The sequence below is a fragment of the Felis catus genome, chromosome B4 (genome assembly GCF_018350175.1).
Source record: "Felis catus isolate Fca126 chromosome B4, F.catus_Fca126_mat1.0, whole genome shotgun sequence".
Taxonomy (NCBI): Eukaryota; Metazoa; Chordata; class Mammalia; order Carnivora; family Felidae; genus Felis; species Felis catus.
In genome coordinates this window covers 89574930-89595134 of record NC_058374.1, presented here as the reverse complement: position 1 = coordinate 89595134, position 20205 = coordinate 89574930, and the positions used below count along the sequence as shown (strand labels likewise).

Sequence of the window (20205 nt, the reverse complement as noted above, 5' to 3'; positions counted from 1 at the left end):
CAAGCGCGGTCCAGGCGGCAGCGCGCTCACGAGCTCGCCGCTTGCGGCGTTCGCGCGCACGCACGCTTGTGCGCACGTTCCCTGAGAACCCGGAAGTGCGAGGGAGAGGAGAGCCACGTGGGTGGAGCTGGATCGCAGCTCGCATGGGGGAGTCTATCCCGCTGGCCGCCCCGGTCCCGGTGGAACAGGCGGTGCTGGAGACGTTCTTCTCTCACCTGGGTATCTTCTCTTACGACAAGGCCAAGGACAATGTGGACAAGGAGCGAGAGGCCAACAAGAGCGCGGGGGGCAGCTGGCTGTCGCTGCTGGCGGCCTTGGCCCACCTGGCCGCGGCCGAGAAGGTCTATCACAGCCTCACCTACCTGGGGCAAAAACTAGGTACCTCCGCCCCGCCCCCCGTGCCCTTTGAGGAGGAAGGAAAGGGGGTCTATTCCCCGATCGGCAGTGGCTTGGGTTCCCTGTCTCTGTCACTTCTAGCCTCAGGCTCAACTTGGCACTCCCAATTCTCCCACCGTTCCCTTCCTTCCCTCGGCTTCCACAAACCCCGCCCACTGGCCTCTGCTGCTGTTAGATTGGCCACCCGGGTGGATGCTCTTTGCAGGGCTGTGCCACAAACCGATGGGTGTATCCATTTTGCTCAGTGCATGGATTGGTGCCGTAAATGAGAAGTTAAGCAAACTGTATGTCTTCACTCTTCTGATCAGTGACACTGTGGCCAGAGGAGCAAAACTTGCCAACACAACCTAGTTATAATTAATGAACACTTTTATCCGGCCTCTTAAGGTTAAGGCCCCTGCGAGTTGCAGATGGAGTCCTACCCCCTCTTCCTAGGCTCTCAATAAATATTTAATGAATGAGGAAATGAATACTGGACAGGAAAGGCAAGAAATATGCCTAACACTAGCAAGAGGGGACTTACAGGGGAAATGGTAAACACTCTTACTCCGTCATAAATCTTGCCCCTGAAAATAAGATGCAAGAGCAACTGATTTTCACTACAGAAACAATTAGTATGAGTAGATCAGGAGGACATAAAGTATGTGAAAGCCAAAGGCTATGCATACAAAATATTACGGCTTACAATTATCAGCAATAAATACTATAAATCCCAGAGCTTTCAAAGTTGTGTTAGTATTGTGGCCTATGTTTACACCCTTTCATTATCAGAAAGCACGGGGTTGGGTATGAGTGAAGAACACGTATATACAATGTAGAATAGAAAGGTAAAATTGAGTGCAGATTCCATTTTGATTGTTAACCCCTAGCTTCCTTACATTTCCTGAAAGTGGCCATGTACATACTGCTGTCAGTAAACACCCAAGGGGTAGGGCTTTCTCAGATCTTAACTTCTGCCTTAGCTGTTCAGGTAATGACTTGTTATTTAGTATGTTGACGTATTGGCAAAAACTGGTCAGATAGATTCACCTTGTGTGTTTTTTCCACCCCTTTTTACAGTGGTACTTCTCACAAATTTGCAGTTGATGTTGCAGTATTATTATTCCCCTTTCTACAGATTGGCAGATTGTTTGTGCTCACTGGTGTAGGTAGTTGACAGATCTCAAACTGGAATACCTGCTTTTGAAGTGTCAGATTGTGTTCTTATCCATGTGATTTATAAAAAATTGGCATATGTATTCTACTTTAAATCTACCTTGTATATACAGTTGACCCTTGAGCATTAGGGGCTTGAACTGCCTGGGTCCACTAATACACAGATTTTTTCCATAAATACAGTACAGTAAATGTATTTTCTCATCCTTTATGATTTTCTTAACATTGTCTCTTCTCTAGTTTATTATAATACAATACATAATACTGTATATATATATATACAATATATATACATACAAATAGATGTACAAATATAACATACAAAATGTGTTAATCTACTGTTTATGTTATCAGTAAGGCCTCCAGTCAATAATAACCTATTAGTAATTAAGTTTTTGGGGAGTCAAAAGGTATACTTGGGTTTTCGACTGTGTTGGGGGAGGTCAGCACCCCAACACCCTCCTCTGTCACCCCCAGCTCTGTTCAAAGGTCAACTGTATTTAGAAATGCAGAGGATTCTGGCTGTAAAATTGAAAGTGGGTAATTTTCTGGCAGTTTTTGTTATTTTTAGATTCCCCCACTTCATGAAGAATGGTAATTGACCCTAGTGCCATGATTCTTTTTAAAGCTCATGTATGAGAATTTGATAAAACCCATGGACTTGTATATGGAAAATATATGTGTAATACAATTTTGCATATAATCTGAGAGGGTTCAGTGGATTTCCTAAAGCCTATTTATGGACCCCAGCTTAAAAATCTGTTATTCTAGTTTAAGTTGTATGTGTCTGGTTGGTTTTTGGTAAACAGAACTAGCTGCCTGTGTGTAAGAGCATGTGTGAGACCATCACTGTCCCTGACTTGGTTCTTTGCAATGGCCCTTATTATGTAAAGTGACTAGTTCTGCACGGACGCCCAGCTTGCATGCATGAACCTGAAGGCTGCACCTTGAAACTGACCCAGGAGCCATTTACACTATGAAACGTGCCCTGGCATGGTTCAGACTCCCAGGTGATCTGTCACTTCTGAGTAAATGTTCTGAAAATGGCATGTTAAACCTCAATGCCTCATAACTTATACCCATGTGTAGTAATTGTAGGCTCCCGATTTAAAATTTTAACTTTGCAGATATCTTACGGTTTTTTGATACTGAGAGTGTTTGTGATAACGTGCTTACAATATGATTTTGTGATTATTCTGTTGACTCCATTTTCTTAAAACCTTGGGGGAAAATTTTTGTGTTGCCACTTAGACATTCCCATGTTTTTCAAATACTTTGCTAATTAGAATGTTTGTATGGTTTTCTTTAAAAAGCAAAACAAAAAATTTTATGTGTATTTTTAAACATTTAAAACATGGTTCAAAAAAGTGAGTCTTTCTGACTTCACTCTCACAACTAGTGTTCATCAGAGACCTTAGCAGAGAATCCTGTTCATTCATGCACATGTCAGCAAACACTATAGGCAAAGGACAGGCCTGACAGGGAGCCTTCTGTTCCTGTATTGGCTCAGTTCTGAAAAACTTTGGGTGGAGTCCTTCCTTATCCTGGAGCTTTCTCTTTCCTTTGAGGGGAGAATATACCTGTTTGGGGATGGCTTCAAATATGCCATCTCAATGCCTTCGGAGGATTTTAGGTCATACTTTTCTCCCTTTGGTTTCATTACGAGAGGGTTTCCTCAACCTCTGGCTGTTGGAATTTAGCATGGTAGAAAATGCCTTAACTTGAGAACTGATGTTTACAAATTATCATTAACAAGAAGCTGTGGGACAAAATACTCAATTAGATATTTTACATACTCCTTTAATATATTTGTTATGTGAAATTTTATCATGTGAGATGGACCACTGAAATCTTGAGAAATAATGAGGATTCAATACATAGAGCCTTCTAGAAATAATTCAAAATAACTATTTTGTAAATGCAAAAAATTGAAAAGAGGAAGGTGTCTGATGTCTCTGATTCCTTGTTTCCCAGTATGAAGGAAGGCCCATCCCCACTGGATATTCCTTACCAGGATAGTCAAAAATAGGATTGTGCTCCTGAGAGACTGGAGAACAGAGACCTGTTTAAAAGAAATGCATTGGTGGTCTCTCCCTTCCTTATAGTGTCCCTTGGTTTTACATATTAGTGATGGTGTTTATTGATAAGCTTTTCACAGTATTTTTGTATTTATGTGGTGTTTCCACTCCCTCAAATAAGGGTAATCTGACAAAGGAAGGTATCCCTTTTTCACCAAGCCCACGCTGTTTAACAGCGGAGGTGAGTACAGTTGAAATCACCTAGCTATCTTTCAAATAGATGCTATTCTTTTTTACAGTACGTGAAGCTCCCAATTTACCATAGAATTTTAGAAGCTCACTTAGATAGTGGTTACAGTTTTCTTATATCAGGTATGAATGGAAGGGAAGGGGATTATGGTTGTGGAATATGTGCTTTGCTCCAGGCACATTACATACCAAATGTTATTTCATTTTGTCTTCTTAGCAACTCTGTTACTAGCTGCGTGTTAAAAAACAACAACGAAGGCTCGGAGTGGCTAAGTCATTTGCACATCACACAGCTTATAAATTCGGAAGCTGAAAGTTGGAACTAAGTCAGACTTCCAGAACTTTTAGATTTTTTTTAAAAAAGATTTTGTTTTTAAGTAATCTGTACACCCTACATGGGACTTGGACTCACAATCCTGAGATCAAGAGTCACACACTCCACTGACTGAGTCAGCCCAGGGATTTTGCTTGGTACTCTATTGCCTTCCTCAGCTAGGAGATTTTTTTCCTGAACTTGGACACAGAGGTCTATTTATTCCATACTGTCGCATCACAAAATCTGCCAAGTTAGACTGAATACAGGCAGGGAAGGAAGGCAAACCCTTCAGGGTACAGTCCTGTGTGGGATGTTAGTGCTGGGGTCAATCCACCTGTACCGCATAATTTTTGCTGCTATTAGCAGGAGGAATGATTTGAATGCTAGTCAGTTTGTTTAGGTAGTATATTGAAGAAAACATTTTTTAAGTATTACTAGTTTATGGAATAGTAGGAAGGTGACAAAACTTCTGGGTTTGCCCAGGGCTGACGGGGTTCCCAGGACATGAGACTAAGGGTTTTCCGAGAAGCCAGACCTTGAGTGCCAAGACTTGGAAAGTCATGGAAAAACTGGGACAAGGTGGTCACAGTAGTAGGAAGGGATATAAGATTCATTTCTTGAAACGTAAATGGGGCCCTAAACTAAAAACAGCATTGTGAGATGTTTCATTTATTAAGGGGATAGTTTACAAATCCCTTGATACATAATTTTCACTCCTAATTGATATGTTTAGAATAGTGATAAATTTCTTCATTAAACTATTTTGTGTGTATCAATAGAAAATGTAAACTGTCACCCATTTCTGAGGTTTTTATATGTTCCTGAGAATTAGTGTTTTAAACTTGCCCTATTTCTTTTCATTTTCCTAATGTCTTACCTGTGACCCTTTAGTGGGGTGCAGAATTGCTTAAGAAAACATCTATGAAGCTGAAGCTGGCTCTATAATTATTAGAAATAGAGCTCATCATGCATTAATACAGAAGTAAGGAAATGCTGTCTGTGCCACTTGATTCTTTTTAACTATTGAAAATGATGTATTTGGTCTTTTTTTTTTTTTCTTTGTGATTTGCTTTGGAACCCCTGAATTACACCAGCAGTTATTTATAATTGCTTCCTGCTCTTAATAATTCACAGCATGGTGCTTATTTTGTTATAACCTATAGTGTCAACCTTGTCAAGAGTACTAAAGATTTCAGGGCACCTGGCTGGCTCAGTGTGTGACTCTTGATCTTGGGGTCATGAGTTCAAGCCCCATGTTGGGCATAGAGATTTTTTTTAATTTTTAATTTTTAATGTTTATTTACTTTTGAGACAGAGAGAGACAGAGCATGAGCGGGGTAGGGGAAGAGAGAGGAGGAGACACAGAATCTGAAGCAGGCTCCAGGCTCTGAGCTGTCAGCACAGAGCCCAATGCGGGGCTCACATTCACGGACCATGAGATCATGACCCGAGCCAAAGTTGGACGGTCAACCGACTGAGCCACCCAGGCACCCCAGGCATAGAGATTATTTTAACAAAAGGACTAAAGGTTTTCTTTTTCCCCCTGGGGCCCCAGTAGTCTGTGTTCTTGTGTAAGGGAGATACACATATGTGTATTTTCCATTTTCTGGTATGGCTTAAAAGCTAAGGCAAAGGAAAATGCAACTCTAATGCAGAAATAAAATTTCCTGATTTATCAGGAATAACAACAGTGTTTTCCGATCGGGTACTCTTTTTTGTTTTAAATATATTTATGTGGAAGGAGGGCTATTTAGATCCAGGTTGATGTCACTTACTAGGTCAATTATCCTCTGAAATAAATGTGAATCCTCATTGAACCGGGGTGGGGGAGAATCGGTACACGGGTAAGGAAATCATACACACAGGTGCATTGCCACACTAATGAGTTGTACCAGGCATTCTTTCTTCTTCCTCGGTGAAATTACGAGTCGCAAAATATTTGAATTGGCGGCTGATGATAACTTACTGAGCTCAGTAGGCTCCACTCCTTTCCGTGTGGATGCTGGGAGAGCTTTTGCCCTGCTTTCTCTTCCTTACTTGTCATATGCTAATGTCATTTGCCTACCAGGGGGCCAGTCCTTCTTCAGCAGGAAGGATTCCATCCGCACCATCTACACTTCCCTGCACAACGAGCTGAAGAAGGTGGTGACTGGCCGCGGTGCACCAGGTGGGACCGCCCCTCACGTGGAAGAACTGCTTTCCCACCTGTCAGAGCAGCTCTGCTTCTTCGTTCAGGCCCGGATGGAGATCGCAGACTTCTACGAGAAGATGTACACCCTCAGCCCGCAGAAGTTCATCAACGCTGAAGAGCTCGTTGGCCTCTTGGACACCATCCTCAAGAAGTACAGCTCCAGGTGAGTGTAGGTGAGGAGGGAGGGAGGGACAGGCGTGGCAGCGTCTCCCTCCCATCAGACGAGGTCTTTCCCCCACACTCGTGAAACCCCGTCGTTAAACAGCCGTGAAGCGGAGAAGTAGTCGTTTTACATTTTATACGTATTAATTAAGCACCAGGTGTACCTTAGGTGCCTTCTTTAGGCGTCATTAAACACCATGCCGGGTGGATACTTCTCCAAACAATGGCCAAAGACCAAGAGTGGAGAAATCCTTAAAAGATGTATTATAACTGATTTTGCTGCTTATAAAAGAGTTCACACGAGCGAATTGTGCATAAAATAATGTGACTTCTTAACAAACCATTATTCAAATAAATGTCCCTTTCAAAGTAATCACCTTGCTGAGTCATCCACTCATTCCTCCGATGTAACCATTACTTAACATGTGTTGGAAACTCCTTTATAATTGTTTTCAGTGCCTGTGGCATAATTTTGGTTTTGTTTTTAACTTCCATAGTGGAGACAGGCATCTGTACTTTTGAGGAAGGCATACTTGAACTTTTTTGATAGTCAAAAAGCTATTTGTAGCCAACTTTTTTTTTTTTTGTAAAGACATTGATCAGCTGGAAAACCTGTCTTTGAAGGCAATTGCTACTTAAAAAAAAAAAAAAAAAATGAGCCTGGCTACATGTAATGTATTGCTCACTTCCTACCCAAAAAGCAATACCCAAGGAATTTGAGAAGCATTGTGTGTTATTATTCAACTGTAGAAAGGAATGGAGTACTGATACATGCTACGACATGGATGAATCTTGAGTAATTATGCTATGTGAAAGAAACCAGTCACAAAAGATCACATAGTGTATCGCTCTGCTTATAGGAAATGTCCAGAATAGGCAAAGTCATAGACACAGAATGTAGCTTACAAATTTATAGACACAGAAAATGGTTGTTAGGGGTCAGAGGGGAAGGTGAGAATGGGGAGTGACTGCTAATGGATATTGAGTTCCCTTTTGGGGGCCATGAGACTCTTCTAAAACTAGATAGTGGTGATGGTTGCACAACTCTGATTAAACCATTGAATCCCACACCTTAAAAGAGTGTATTTTGGGATGGCTGGGCGACTTAGTCGGTTAAGCATCCGACTTCGGATCAGGACATGATCTCACAGTTCGTGGGTTTGAGCCCCACTTCGGGCTCTGTACTGACAGCTTAGAGCCTGGAGCCTGCTTTGGATTCTGTGTCTCCCTGTCCCCCTGTCTTCCCCCACTTGTGCTCTTTGTCTCTCAAACATGAATAAATGTTAAAAAAGTTTTTTAACAAGTGTATTTTTTTGTATATGAATTAAATAGCAAAGCTATTATTAAAAAAACAAAACAAAACAAAGATGGTTGCACAACTCTGATTAAACCATTGAATCCCACACCTTAAAAGAGTGTATTTTGGGATGGCTGGGCGACTTAGTCGGTTAAGCATCCGACTTCGGATCAGGACATGATCTCACAGTTCGTGGGTTTGAGCCCCACTTCGGGCTCTGTACTGACAGCTTAGAGCCTGGAGCCTGCTTTGGATTCTGTGTCTCCCTGTCCCCCTGTCTTCCCCCACTTGTGCTCTTTGTCTCTCAAACATGAATAAATGTTAAAAAAGTTTTTTAACAAGTGTATTTTTTTGTATATGAATTAAATAGCAAAGCTATTATTAAAAAAACAAAACAAAAAACAATGATTTCATAGCATCATGAGTTTGAGCCCCATGTCAGCCATGCTGACAGTGTGGACCCTGCTTGGGATTCTCCCCCCCACCCCCCATCTCTCTCTCTCTCCCTCTCTGCCCCTCCCTTGCTCTCCCTCAAAATAAATAAATAAACTTAAAAAAAAAACAAAACCATGCAATGAACACACAAATATCTTTTCCCTGGACTCATATTATTAAAACATCACCATGTTTGTTTTATATCTCTCTCTATAAAATTTTATTTACCATCCCCCCCCCCGCATTGTTTGGAAGTTATATCATCATGACACTTTAACCCCAAATACTCAGATTGTATTTTCTGAGAACTATACAAAACTGTAGCATAGTTTTCTCAGGAAATTCAGCACTGATTTTCTACCATCTGCAATAAATAGTCCATATTCAGATCTCTCCAATTGTCTCCAAAATGTCTTCTAGTTATTTTTTATCGTCATGTATTTTCTGTTTTTTGACATTTAAAATTTTTGTTTTATTTTTAGTAGGCAATACATTAATATGGCTCAAAATTTATAAAGTACAAAAGAATACATAGTGAAATGTGCCCCTGTCCTTCATCTAATTCTTTTCCTAAAAGGCAATGAATCTTGTCAGCAAGTTCTTCCTACCCTTCTAGAGAGATAGTCCATGCATATAAAAATACACATTTTCTTTTTTTAAACAAATTTTACATGTTAACAAATTTTCTGTTTGGAAATACTTTATTTCTTCCTAAAACCTGATTTGTACTTTTTTAAATAAAATAGTTTTTTGAAATCCAAAAACAAAAGTACAGTTGGAGATAATGATTCTCAAGGGGAAGAGATCTCACGCTGTGATTCCCAAATGCTAATGTGAAAGTGGTTTCACAAACTTCCATTTGGGAAGTTTAAGAAAACAAACCATACCTGGGCCTCCCCACTACTTACCCCAAGAAGGTAAGATTTAATGATTTTGGACTCGTTGCCCAGAAACCTATGTGTTTGTTTTTTTTTTTTAATTTTTTTTTCAACTTTATTTATTTATTTATTTATTTATTTATTTATTTATTTATTGGGGGGACAGAGAGAGACAGAGCATGAACGGGGGAGGGGCAGAGAGAGAGGGAGACACAGAATCAGAAACAGGCTCCAGGCTCTGAGCCATCAGCCCAGAGCCCGACGCGGGGCTCGAACCCACGGACCGTGAGATCGTGACCTGGCTGAAGTCGGACGCCCAACCGACTGCGCCACCCAGGCGCCCCCAGAAACCTATGTTTTAAAAGTTCCCTGTGATACTGAAAATAGTCTACATGAAAAAATTGTTTGGATAAACCAGAGAAAGTTGCCAACACTGGGATATACTAGTACTGAACCTTAACAGAGTGTGTGTGTGTGTGTGTGTGTGTGTGTGTGTGTGTGTGTATGTCTCCTAGGAGTGGTTATTACTATTTGCCTATTTTCATTTTTATTTTACTAGATTTGTGATCTGTCATCTTTTCAAAAGCATTTATTTATTTATTTATTTATTTATTTATTTATTTATTTATTTAGAGAGGTGGGGGGAAGGGGCAGAGAGAGAGAGGGAGAGAGAGAATCCTAAGCTGGCTCTGCACTGTCAGCACAGAGCCCGATGTGGGGCTCAAACTCACCAACCATGAGATCGTGACTAGAGCCCAAATCAAGAGTTGGAGAGGACTCAACTGACCGAGCCACCCAGGTGCCCCAAGACTTGTGCTCTTTGAACCTTCTTTGAAACATTCCACTTCCCAGAGCTTTGAGAATTTCTTCCATCTCCTGCAAAAGTCCAGCTTTCATTCTTGAAGCTCTTAGGGCAGTACTTGGCTGTACCCCTCATCTTTCTGAGTGGACACGGATGGAATCTGATGGATCTGGGTTGCAGTGTCACTTAGGGTCAAGGTGTTTTCATCCACAGTCTCCATCTTCCATCGGTGCTGCCTTTATCTAATTAGTAGGGAGTTACTGATTATAGATACATCCTAGCCTGAAAATTATCTCATTTAGAAGCCTTGGGTTACGTTTGAACAACATAAATTCCTTGGTTAAGAAATTCTGCAAAGTTGAAATTCTGTATAATATGGTGATTTTGGGAGGGAAGTAGAATTATTCTAGGTATAAGTTTAGCATGCTTTGCCCTTTGCCAGGATAATATCCATTTTTCTGTAGACCTTTTGATTTGGCATCTGTGCCACACAAAACACATTTCTTTCATGGTTCCATTGTTCTAGAGAAATAATTCATGTTTTGGTGTTCTGTTGTATTGAAAGAGTTAATCCTTTTCCCAAAAGACCCAGTTTATCTTTCAGGGAATGTTTATTTGTCCCAATATATCTGATTCATGTCAGAACGCTTATAAAATATTGTGTGAATCTTTTATCTTTCCAATGATGAAATGCTTTTGTATTAAAAAATTAACAAGCATGATGTATATCACAGAGTCTAAACCTCTGGTCCTGATTTGAGATGCAGATCCTGTGTGAGTTATTGCAAGGTCCAGTCTACTTTCAGAGACAAATGAGAAGGATATTTTGTTTCTTTTCTTTGGAAGTCGGTTGTGTTCAGAGTAGAAAAGTGTTAAAGGTTTCCTTTTTTGGTGAACTTACTACAGTATTAAGCAAATGTAAATTATTCCTTCAGAATCACAGTCAGTTATGATGCTGCATTTCAAGTTGAATAACATGAATCATATGAGTTTTTATTTGTGTGCCCTTTAGAAGGAAAAATATGAATTTAGCTCATGCAGGATCAGGATGTCTACTGATGAAGTTTTGGGGTGGTAATGTGGGTTCGTGGGGTCCGGAGCCAATGACCCAGAAAGAATTCTTGAAGATGTCTTTGATGCAAAAGATGATGTTATTAAAGCATGTGGAGAGGACCCATGGGCAGGAAGAGCTTCATTGGGATGGTGACGGGTAACTCGTTATACACCCTCAGGTTGGGGGAGGTCAGGGATAGAGTATGTCTCTATGGAATTTTGGAAGCAAGGTTTCCAGGACCTTGAGGGGCTAGCTGTTGCTAGGGAAATGCCATTTATTACTATTTAATAAAACCTCAGTCATGAGGCCCTTTAGATGTATATCGGGACCATAAGCTTAGAGTATGATTGCCAGCATATATCTTGAGGCAGTTGAGATAAAGGAAGTTGATTTACAGGATCCTCGAGGTTGGGATAATGTTAAACTAAGGTTCTCTTTTGCCCCCAGCACAGTGTCATCCTTGAGGCAGCTGAGCTCCTAAAGGGAGGTCACTCTGCTGGTCTCAAGGACTTGTCAATGGACCAGAGGCAGTAAGGGAATTTAACTTTTCATTTGCCTTAGTTTCCCACATCACTATGGCAAGCACTTCAACCCCTTTCCTTTGTTCTTGGACAGCCAGGAGTGTCTGGGGAATATCATACATATTCCATCCTGGGGTGGGGCGTGGGGGCAGTGTGTGTCAGCCTATATTTTGCCCTCAGCTTGCCCCAAGCTTCCTCATCACTATTATTCCTTGAATACTTTTGAGGCGAGGTAGAACTTGTTTTGTTTTTTTCCCAAGGAAGAATCAGTGGACTACTTTTTGATTCTGTGGAATTCATTTTGAATTTACTTACCTGTGTTATACAGTGCGCATAAAAGAAGATTCTGACTAATTTTTCTGTTTCATAGTTAAAATAAAACTAGAAGATAGGTTATAACTGCAAAATATTTACTCTCCTAAATCAAGAGTATAATTTTAAGAAGTAATTCTTTCAAAGAAGTAAGCAATTATTTATGCATTCTAGACTGCTTTAAAAAAATCCCTCCTGTGGCAGTAGTAATATATCATTAAGTGACTTACATCCTTTAATTATGATTTTACAGTTAGATTTTAAGGAACTTTTTTTTTTTGAAGAGTTTCCTTTTAAGTAACCTCTACACACAACATGGGGCTCGAACTCATAACCCCAAGATCAAGAGTCACATACTCTACCAACAGAACCAGCCAGGTGCCCCAGAGAACATTTTTTTTAAATTGAATTACATAAAATTTTTGTTTACATTTTAGGGAGCACATTTTTTTTTATCTGAATGCTTCAGATGACAGGATTCTCACCAAGGGCAGAACTGTGATTTATTTAGGGCTTGTACCCTTTTTCCTTCAAAAAAAGATTTGTGATGATAAGTGAAATTAACTGTTGGTTGTGTGTGTATCATTCAACAAGCTGACTTTTCACTCACTGAAAATTTCATGAACAGAACCACAGTGCAGTTTCTGTGGGACACATTCTACCCTAGGCATTCAACACGCCTTGATTTTAACAGTGAGGACTACTGGCCTTCTGTGATCTTGCCCCAGTCTCTTTTCAAATTCATATATGTCCCATCAAATGCCTTAAATTGTCCCCAAACTTTTAGTAAAAAGGAAGAAGCTTCAACGAGAATTCTTTGAGGATTTTAAGCAGAAGCCAAAAAACATTACATAATCTAATGTATTCCTGATAAGTATTTGCTATTTCCTACCCTGGTCCCTTATTTGTTTTGCCTGGAATGTCCTTGAACTCCGAGGGGAAGAACATGTCGGTTCCTTCTACCCTTCTACGTTCTCAGCAGGGGGCCCTTTACAAAAGACAAATTAACATGAGGAAAACATACCAGTGTATTTAATGTAAGTTTTATGTGGCAGGGAGCCTTCATAAAATAACGAAGACCCAAGGAAGCTGTGAAACCTGTGTTTTCATGGTACATTTTGTTATAAAACAAGATTCAGCTGAGTACATTTGAAGATGTAAGAGTTGTTGGGATGGGGCGCCTGGGTGGCGCAGTCGGTTAAGCGTCCGACTTCAGCCAGGTCACGATCTCGCGGTCCGTGAGTTCGAGCCCCGCGTCAGGCTCTGGGCTGATGGCTCAGAGCCTGGAGCCTGTTTCCGATTCTGTGTCTCCCTCTCTCTCTGCCCCTTCCCCGTTCATGCTCTGTCTCTCTCTGTCCCAAAAATAAATAAACGTTGAAAAAAAATAAAAAAAAAATGAATATTGACTATAAAAAAGATAAAAAAAAAAAAAAAAGTTGTTGGGAGATGTGCTAGGACAAAAAAGGGAAGGAGCCAAGAGTAGAAGGCTGGGGCAACTAGCAAGGCCTGTTCTTTCAGATTCCTCTCTGTGTCCCTGGTCTTTGGAGGTAAGGATGCTCCTTTGCTTAGGGTAGGGGGAGGGCACCTCTCACTTGAGGGTTTTATGACCTGCTTCAGGGGAGGGTCAGGAAGTCTTTCCTGCACATATTCCTCAAATTTATTCAGCTTAAAATAGAATACCAAGATGCCGTATCTTGGGGTAGTATGTTCTGAACCCCGTCATACTGCATCACGTATCAGTTGCTATTGCCACATTCTGTATAACAGACCATCCTAAAATTCACACTTACAGGCTTGTGAGTCTACTGGAAGTTGGCCCGACAGGCCCGGCTTAGCAGGGTGGCTCTGCTTAACACTGTTGGTCTCACTGGGCTTGCTTTATTACTGTCAGCTTTGGGTTTAGTCTGCTCCACATGTACGCGTTCATTCTGAGCCCGAGGTTAGCGGGGAGGCAGCTACACGGTGGCTATGGCCCAAGTGCAAAAGAACAAGCCCAGCCAAGCTCATTTGAAGCCTTTGCTTGCATCACATCTGTTGACACGTGTTTCCTTTGACCAAAGCAAGTCACGTGGCCCAGGCCATAGTCCAGGGATGGGAAAGTGCACTCTGCCTCTGGCGGGAAGACTTGCAGAGGGTGTGGAATCGAAGGCGATTAAGAATGGGGCCAGAGGGGCACTTGGGTGGCTCAGTCGGTTGAGCATCTGACTCTTGGTTTGGGCTCAGGTCGTGATCTCATGGTTTGTGAGTTTGACCCCATATGGAGCTCCACGCTGACAGTGCAGAGCCTGGAATTCTCTCTCTCTCTCTCTCTCTCTCTCTCTCTCTCTCTCTCTCTCTCTCTCCCTCCCTCTCTCTCTAAAAAACTTTTAAATAAATAAATAAATAAATAAATAAATAAATAAATAAAAGAATGGGGCCAGAAATGAAAGCCCTCACCTTTAACTGGCTAAATCCTACCTGCTCTTTAAGCTTCATGGCTCAATTCAAATTCTGTCTCCCTTACGGGCTGCATAATCTTTCAACCAAAAGAAATTGCTTTTTCTAAAATCTCATTTTATTTTGTATCTCTCATAAGAGATGTATTACTTCCTACTTGTATCGATTTATAAGTACCTCCTTCTACCATGGAAAGTCCTATAAGGCAGACTTTTGGCTAATGCATCTTGATATCTTCAATGTATTTGTATCTAAAAACTAGTAGAAGTTTGTTTTTTTTTTAAATTTTTTGTTTGAGATAGAATGCAGTGGTGGGGAGGAACAGAGGGAGACAGAGAGACAGAGAGAGAGAGAGAGAGAGAGAGAGAGAGAGAATCTTAAGCAAGCTTCGTGCTCAGTGCAGAGCCTGATGCAGGACTCGATCTCACAACTATGAAATCATGACCTGAGGCGTACTCAAGAGTTGGATGCTCAACTAACTGAGCCACCCAGGAGCCCCACTAGTAAAAGTTTTAAATGAGAAGAAACTATAGATTTTTGTTCATTATGGTAAAATATACATACTATAAAATTTACCATTTTTTTAAAATTAAAAAAAAATTTTTAATATTTATTTATTTTTGAGAGGGAGAGGAAGTGTGAGGTAGGGGGGGCAGAGAGAGGGAGACACAGAATCTGAAGCAGGCTCCAGGCTCTGAGCTGTCAACACAGAGCCTGACGTGGGGTTCGAACCCACAAACCATGAGATCACGACCCAAGCCAAAGACGCTTAACTGACTGAGCCACGCAAGTGCCCTTGAAATTTACCATTTTAAAATGTATGTAGTTCTGTGGCATTCAGTACGTTCACACTGTGCTACAGATTGTTTTTAATCATTTTCATCTGACTCCTCACATGCGTGGGACTTGCATACTTCTTTTGGAAGGAATTCCTTGATGTGGATTTGTGAAGGAGAGAGTTCTCTCTTACCCGCTTTCTCTCTGTCCCCACTCCCTTTCTCTCTCTCTTTTTTGGCTTTTTGTAAAACAGATGTTCTTTGCAAATAGTTGTCAATTTATTCTGTATTCAGACTCTTCCAACCTCGCTGCCATAGCTGAGGTATATATTTTGGATTACAACAATTTAACAGATCCCCCTATAGTGTGAGTTGTAAATAGGCATGAGGCACAGAACAAGAATGGAAATGGGGAAATGATACATCATAATGCTAATCTCAAAGTCTTGGCAGAATAACATTAACATGAATTTTTGGCTCTTCTTTAGGATGAAAAATAGCTTCGAAATTCACATTCATCCTAATAAATGTTGAACATATAAACAGTTTTAGTTTATGTTTGTGGAAGAGCTTGTTCAGAATTCTTTCTGAAGATTAGTACAGAAAATTCATGTTCTTTCAGAGAGAACGTTGGATATAAATGATGATTTCCAATGAGGCAGAAAAATGGAGTATTGTTATTTGTGGTAGAATTTTCTTCAATCTCATACCGTTTTCCTATTATTGACAGTCTTTACTATGTTCTGAGTTCCTTGGCAAATTTTCTCGATACCCATGATTATAGAATCTTGTGATGTTTTATGGTCATTAAGTGTCAAAGGGCCTAAAGGCTAAGGTGGTAGGAACATTTCTTACACTTCAAAGGTTTTGAGACGTGCTATAGTGGGGTTGTGTGTGTGCATGTGTATTAGACTTTCTTAACGTTTACTTCAAGCATGTAATTTTGGAGAGTGCAAATTAGTTAATTATTAATTAAGTATATGAGCTGGGGATTTGAAATCTGGTTTATCTCTCTGATTCCCCACCCCCCCCCCCTGCTTTTTTAAGTTTATTTATTTCTTTTGAGAGAGAGCACAAGCTGGGAAGGGGCAGAGAGACAGAATCCCACGCAGGCTTCACACTGTCAGCGCAGAGCCTGACATGTGGCTTGAACCCACGGACTGCAAGATCATGACCTGAGTGAGCTAAGATCAACAGTTGGATGCTTAACTGACTAAGCCACCCAGGCACCCCATCTTTCTGATTCTTTGAATGTATTATTAGACTAAAACCTTCCACTACCCATGTTTTAGCTTCCTTCTCTTGAAGGATATTGAAGGGAAAATACTGGCGATAGAAAAAAAAAATAATGTGTGGTCATGTGAATAACTACATCCTACTTATCACATCAGTTTCTATCTTAAAATATCCAACCTAATATGGGCTCTCTAATTAATTTTTAATAATCCCTCTAATTAATGTTTAAATGGATTTTTTAAAACTCCAGGTCTATTTGTGATGATTTTTTTTCCTTCACTTTTTAATTGATAACCAGCATTTTCCTCTTCAACGGGGGCCAAGAGAGCCATATGAGAAGCCTCTGCCTTGTTGACAGTGAAGCAATTAACTTATGTGGGTTCAGGCCTGTAAATCATCTCCCATGGTGCCTGGGGCATAGGATATGCTCAGTAAATGCTAGATCTTGCCCACATATTTGAAATCAGGGTCACTTGCAGTTGCTTTGGATCTTTAGGAAGAGTATAAGGGCTTGGCGTTGGCTCCTGCAGAAGGAGAGAGCATCAGGCCAGAGAGACACTAATCACCCCCTGGGCATGTTTCAGAAGAAGACTGAGCAAGAAAGCTCTACATGGTCCATACAGAGAGGACCTTCCTTGCCATTGTTACAGAATTTTATTTAGATCACAAACAACAGAATCAATGAGGCAGAAAGTAAGATTCAAATCTTCACATAGTTGGTTTACCATGTTTACTGAATCTCTGCTCTGTGCCATATGTTTTAGAGATAAAGGAGTGTAGGAAGTAGGCAGTGTTGACTTGTCCTCAGGGAGGAGCTCAAAGCAAAGGTGACCATGGGTCCCAGTTTGCCTGGCAAATTATGCAATGAAGCTACTAACGTGGAAGACAGGTATTAAGAAACAAGAAGAGTAAATTGGCTGACTAGTGTGGACGTGAACGGAGAAGACCTTTCCAAGGAAATGACTCTGAATAGGAAACCTGAAGCATCAGAAATAGGCATTGATGGGAAAGGGTCATGTTCTCACTTGCCTCAGGCTCTTCACACTTCGCCTTTTCCCCCTGTTCCTGAAGGGGACATACTCCCACTCCTCTCCCCTCCCCCGCTGCACAATATTACTGTTAACAAACGAAGTAGAAAAAATGTTTTACAAACAGCAGGTAGCAGTCCATGAGTCGTAAAGTTAATTTAGTGAGTAGTGATCCAATTTAAAACAAGTAAATATTGAAATATTAGATTTTTTAAAATTTAGTTACTACTTTGTTTTTAACTGTGACTAAAATATGAAGGAGGGGCGCCTGGGAGGCTCAGTCGGCTAAGCATCCGACTCTTGATTTTAGCTCAGGTCGTGATCTCATGGTTTGTGAGTTCGAACCCCATATTGAGCTCTGGGCTGACGGTGTGGAGCCTGCTTCGGATTCTCTGTCTCCCTTTCTCTCTGCCGCTCCCCTGCTCGTGCTCTCTCTCTCTCAAAAGTAAATAAACACTAAATATGAAGGAAATTTGGGGACTAGGATTGAATAAGAGCTTACCTTCTGGAGTTACTATGGAGTTCCCATAATACCTTGTGGAGTTACTGTGCACATTAAGTAAGTTTATATGTGTTACGTACACATTTAAGATATGTTTTAGTGACTTTGTTTTTCTTTTTACCTGTGCTTCTTTAGGACTACATCCTGAAAAAGAGGATGCCTTGTTTTGATATTTATGTGAGTTATATAATTCCCAGAATGAATAAAATAGGTTAGGAAAGAAGTACAGCTAATTTCATTTCTTTGTATTTGAAAGGAAGGGAACCATGACTCTCATGTTCTGTTTAAATGTCAGGCTATTTCCACAGGAGGATATGATGCTGACCTAACTCTGAGACGGTGAAGTTACGTCAGAACAACTTTTTAAATAAATCGGCATGCAGCCCTTCAACCTTCCCTTCCCCTGCCCCCAAACATAATGTTACTTGTCTGGCCACAGTGTGTTGTTTTGAGGGTAGAAAATGTCAATGTGAAGTAACATTTCCACTTATTTCTATTAATTTCCCTTCCCCTTCAGATTTCACCACCCCATTCTCAGTCCTTTGGAAAGCAGTTTCCAGCTGGAAGTCGACGTCCTGAGTCATCTCCTGAAGGCCCAGGCTCAGGTCTCCGAGTGGAAGTTCCTCCCGTCTCTGGTGAACTTGCACAGTGCTCACACCAAGCTGCAGACTTGGGGCCAGATCTTTGAAAAGCAGCGGGAGACCAAGAAACATCTGTTTGGAGGGCAGTCTCAGAAGGCCGTTCAGCCCCCACACCTTTTCCTTTGGCTGATGAAACTCAAAAACATGCTTCTTGCCAAGTTTAGCTTTTACTTTCACGAGGCATTGAGCCGACAAACGACTCCTTCAGAAATGAAAACGTTGACTGCAAAAGCCAACCCAGACTTCTTTGGGAAGATTTCCAGCTTCATCAGGAAGTATGATGCTGCCAATGTGTCCTTAATCTTTGACAACCGAGGTTCCGAGAGCTTTCAGGGTCACGGCTATCACCACCCCCATTCCTACAGAGAGGCCCCTAAGGGTGTGGACCAGTATCCAGCTGTGGTGTCTCTGCCCAGCGACAGGCCGGTCATGCACTGGCCCAATGTCATCATGATCATGACAGACCGCATGTCCGACCTGAACAGCTTGGAGAAAGTGGTCCACTTCTATGATGACAAAGTTCAGAGCACCTACTTCCTAACCCGTCCAGAACCTCACTTTACCATTGTTGTCATCTTTGAGTCAAAGAAATCTGAAAGAGACTCCCACTTTATTTCCTTCCTCAATGAGCTCTCACTTGCCCTTAAGAACCCCAAAGTTTTTGCAAGTCTGAAACCTGGCTCCAAAGGCTAGCAGGTGATTTGTGGGAAAGGTTTTCAAGACTGGAAATTGTGTTCTTAATTGCTCTAATGATCTACTGTGGTCTATGATTAGAGTTTCCATCCATTCATGCTTCTCCCAGAGCTAAATTAGAGACAGATCCTCCCTAATTGTGTCGCACACTTTATAAGCAATTAAGGCCAATTGAATTAAGTATCCAAAGAGTAATCTAGGAAGTGATCATGACTACTGTGTATAACCGTGGTACAGCGAAGTACTTTCAGTACTTTCTCCTATTTTCCTGTATTTCACGTAGACTGAATATTTATTAGCCTTTGATTTTTCTTTCCACATGTTTTATATTGTTCTAAACTTTCTGTTTTAATGCAATTCCAAATGCTTTCTCCTTTCCCTTCCTTCCGGGATGAGTAATTGGGATAAGATATTAAATGGCCTTTTCAGAATCAAGGACTGTACGTTTTCTATCTCATAAATTAGCAAAGTTAACATAAAATTATTTTATGATTCTCATCAACAAATTAATATTTTGGATGCCAAAGCTAGTGTCTTGGTGAAAAATAGCCATCAGTTATTGAAATTAAAGGTGAACCAGAGTGGTCCCATAACATCAGGTGTTTAACAGTTCAGAAGATCCGCAGAAACTTTAATAGTCATGGGCTCTTTTTGGGGATGATCTACACACCTAACTGCATTTCTTCTTACCCTTGAAAAGTTTGAATTTTTCATTCTGTTTGAAAGTTAGCAGAAGCCATTACATGGGGTTTCTTCATTCTTCAGTATATTATCTGCTTGGCTTTCTGTTTATCACCTTTCTGCTGAAAGGCATGTTCATGTTTGACTCCACTCTCTGCTTCCTCTTCGGCTGGAAAAGCATGTAGTCTTAGTTTTTCGTCCACTTTTGGACATTCATGCAACTCAGCCTGCTTTTATAATGTCAAAATGTTGGTCTTGATACCTTGTGCTTGCTAAAAATCAGTTGTGTGTGCCAAAGACCTCTTCATAGTTGAATAATCAGATGAGTACTTAAGCACGTCAGAACTTGAGTTTCATGCCTGTCTCCTCCAAATTATTTTTAGAAGCGGTGATGTCTCTTAACACATGCCGCCTTCACACTTTCCT

The 20205-nt window shown here is 40.9% G+C and overlaps 1 protein-coding gene across 1 annotated transcript; it reads left to right on the top strand.

Annotated features, from left to right (window-relative positions):
- Positions 1 to 143: 143 nt before the first annotated feature.
- Positions 144 to 19529, top strand: KICS2 (KICSTOR subunit 2). Its single transcript, XM_003988995.5, has 3 exons — positions 144 to 378; positions 6203 to 6488; positions 18282 to 19529. Exons 1-3 carry the CDS (start codon positions 144 to 146, stop codon positions 19096 to 19098), a joined length of 1338 nt encoding a protein of 445 aa, XP_003989044.3. The 3' UTR covers positions 19099 to 19529.
- Positions 19530 to 20205: the final 676 nt, after the last annotated feature.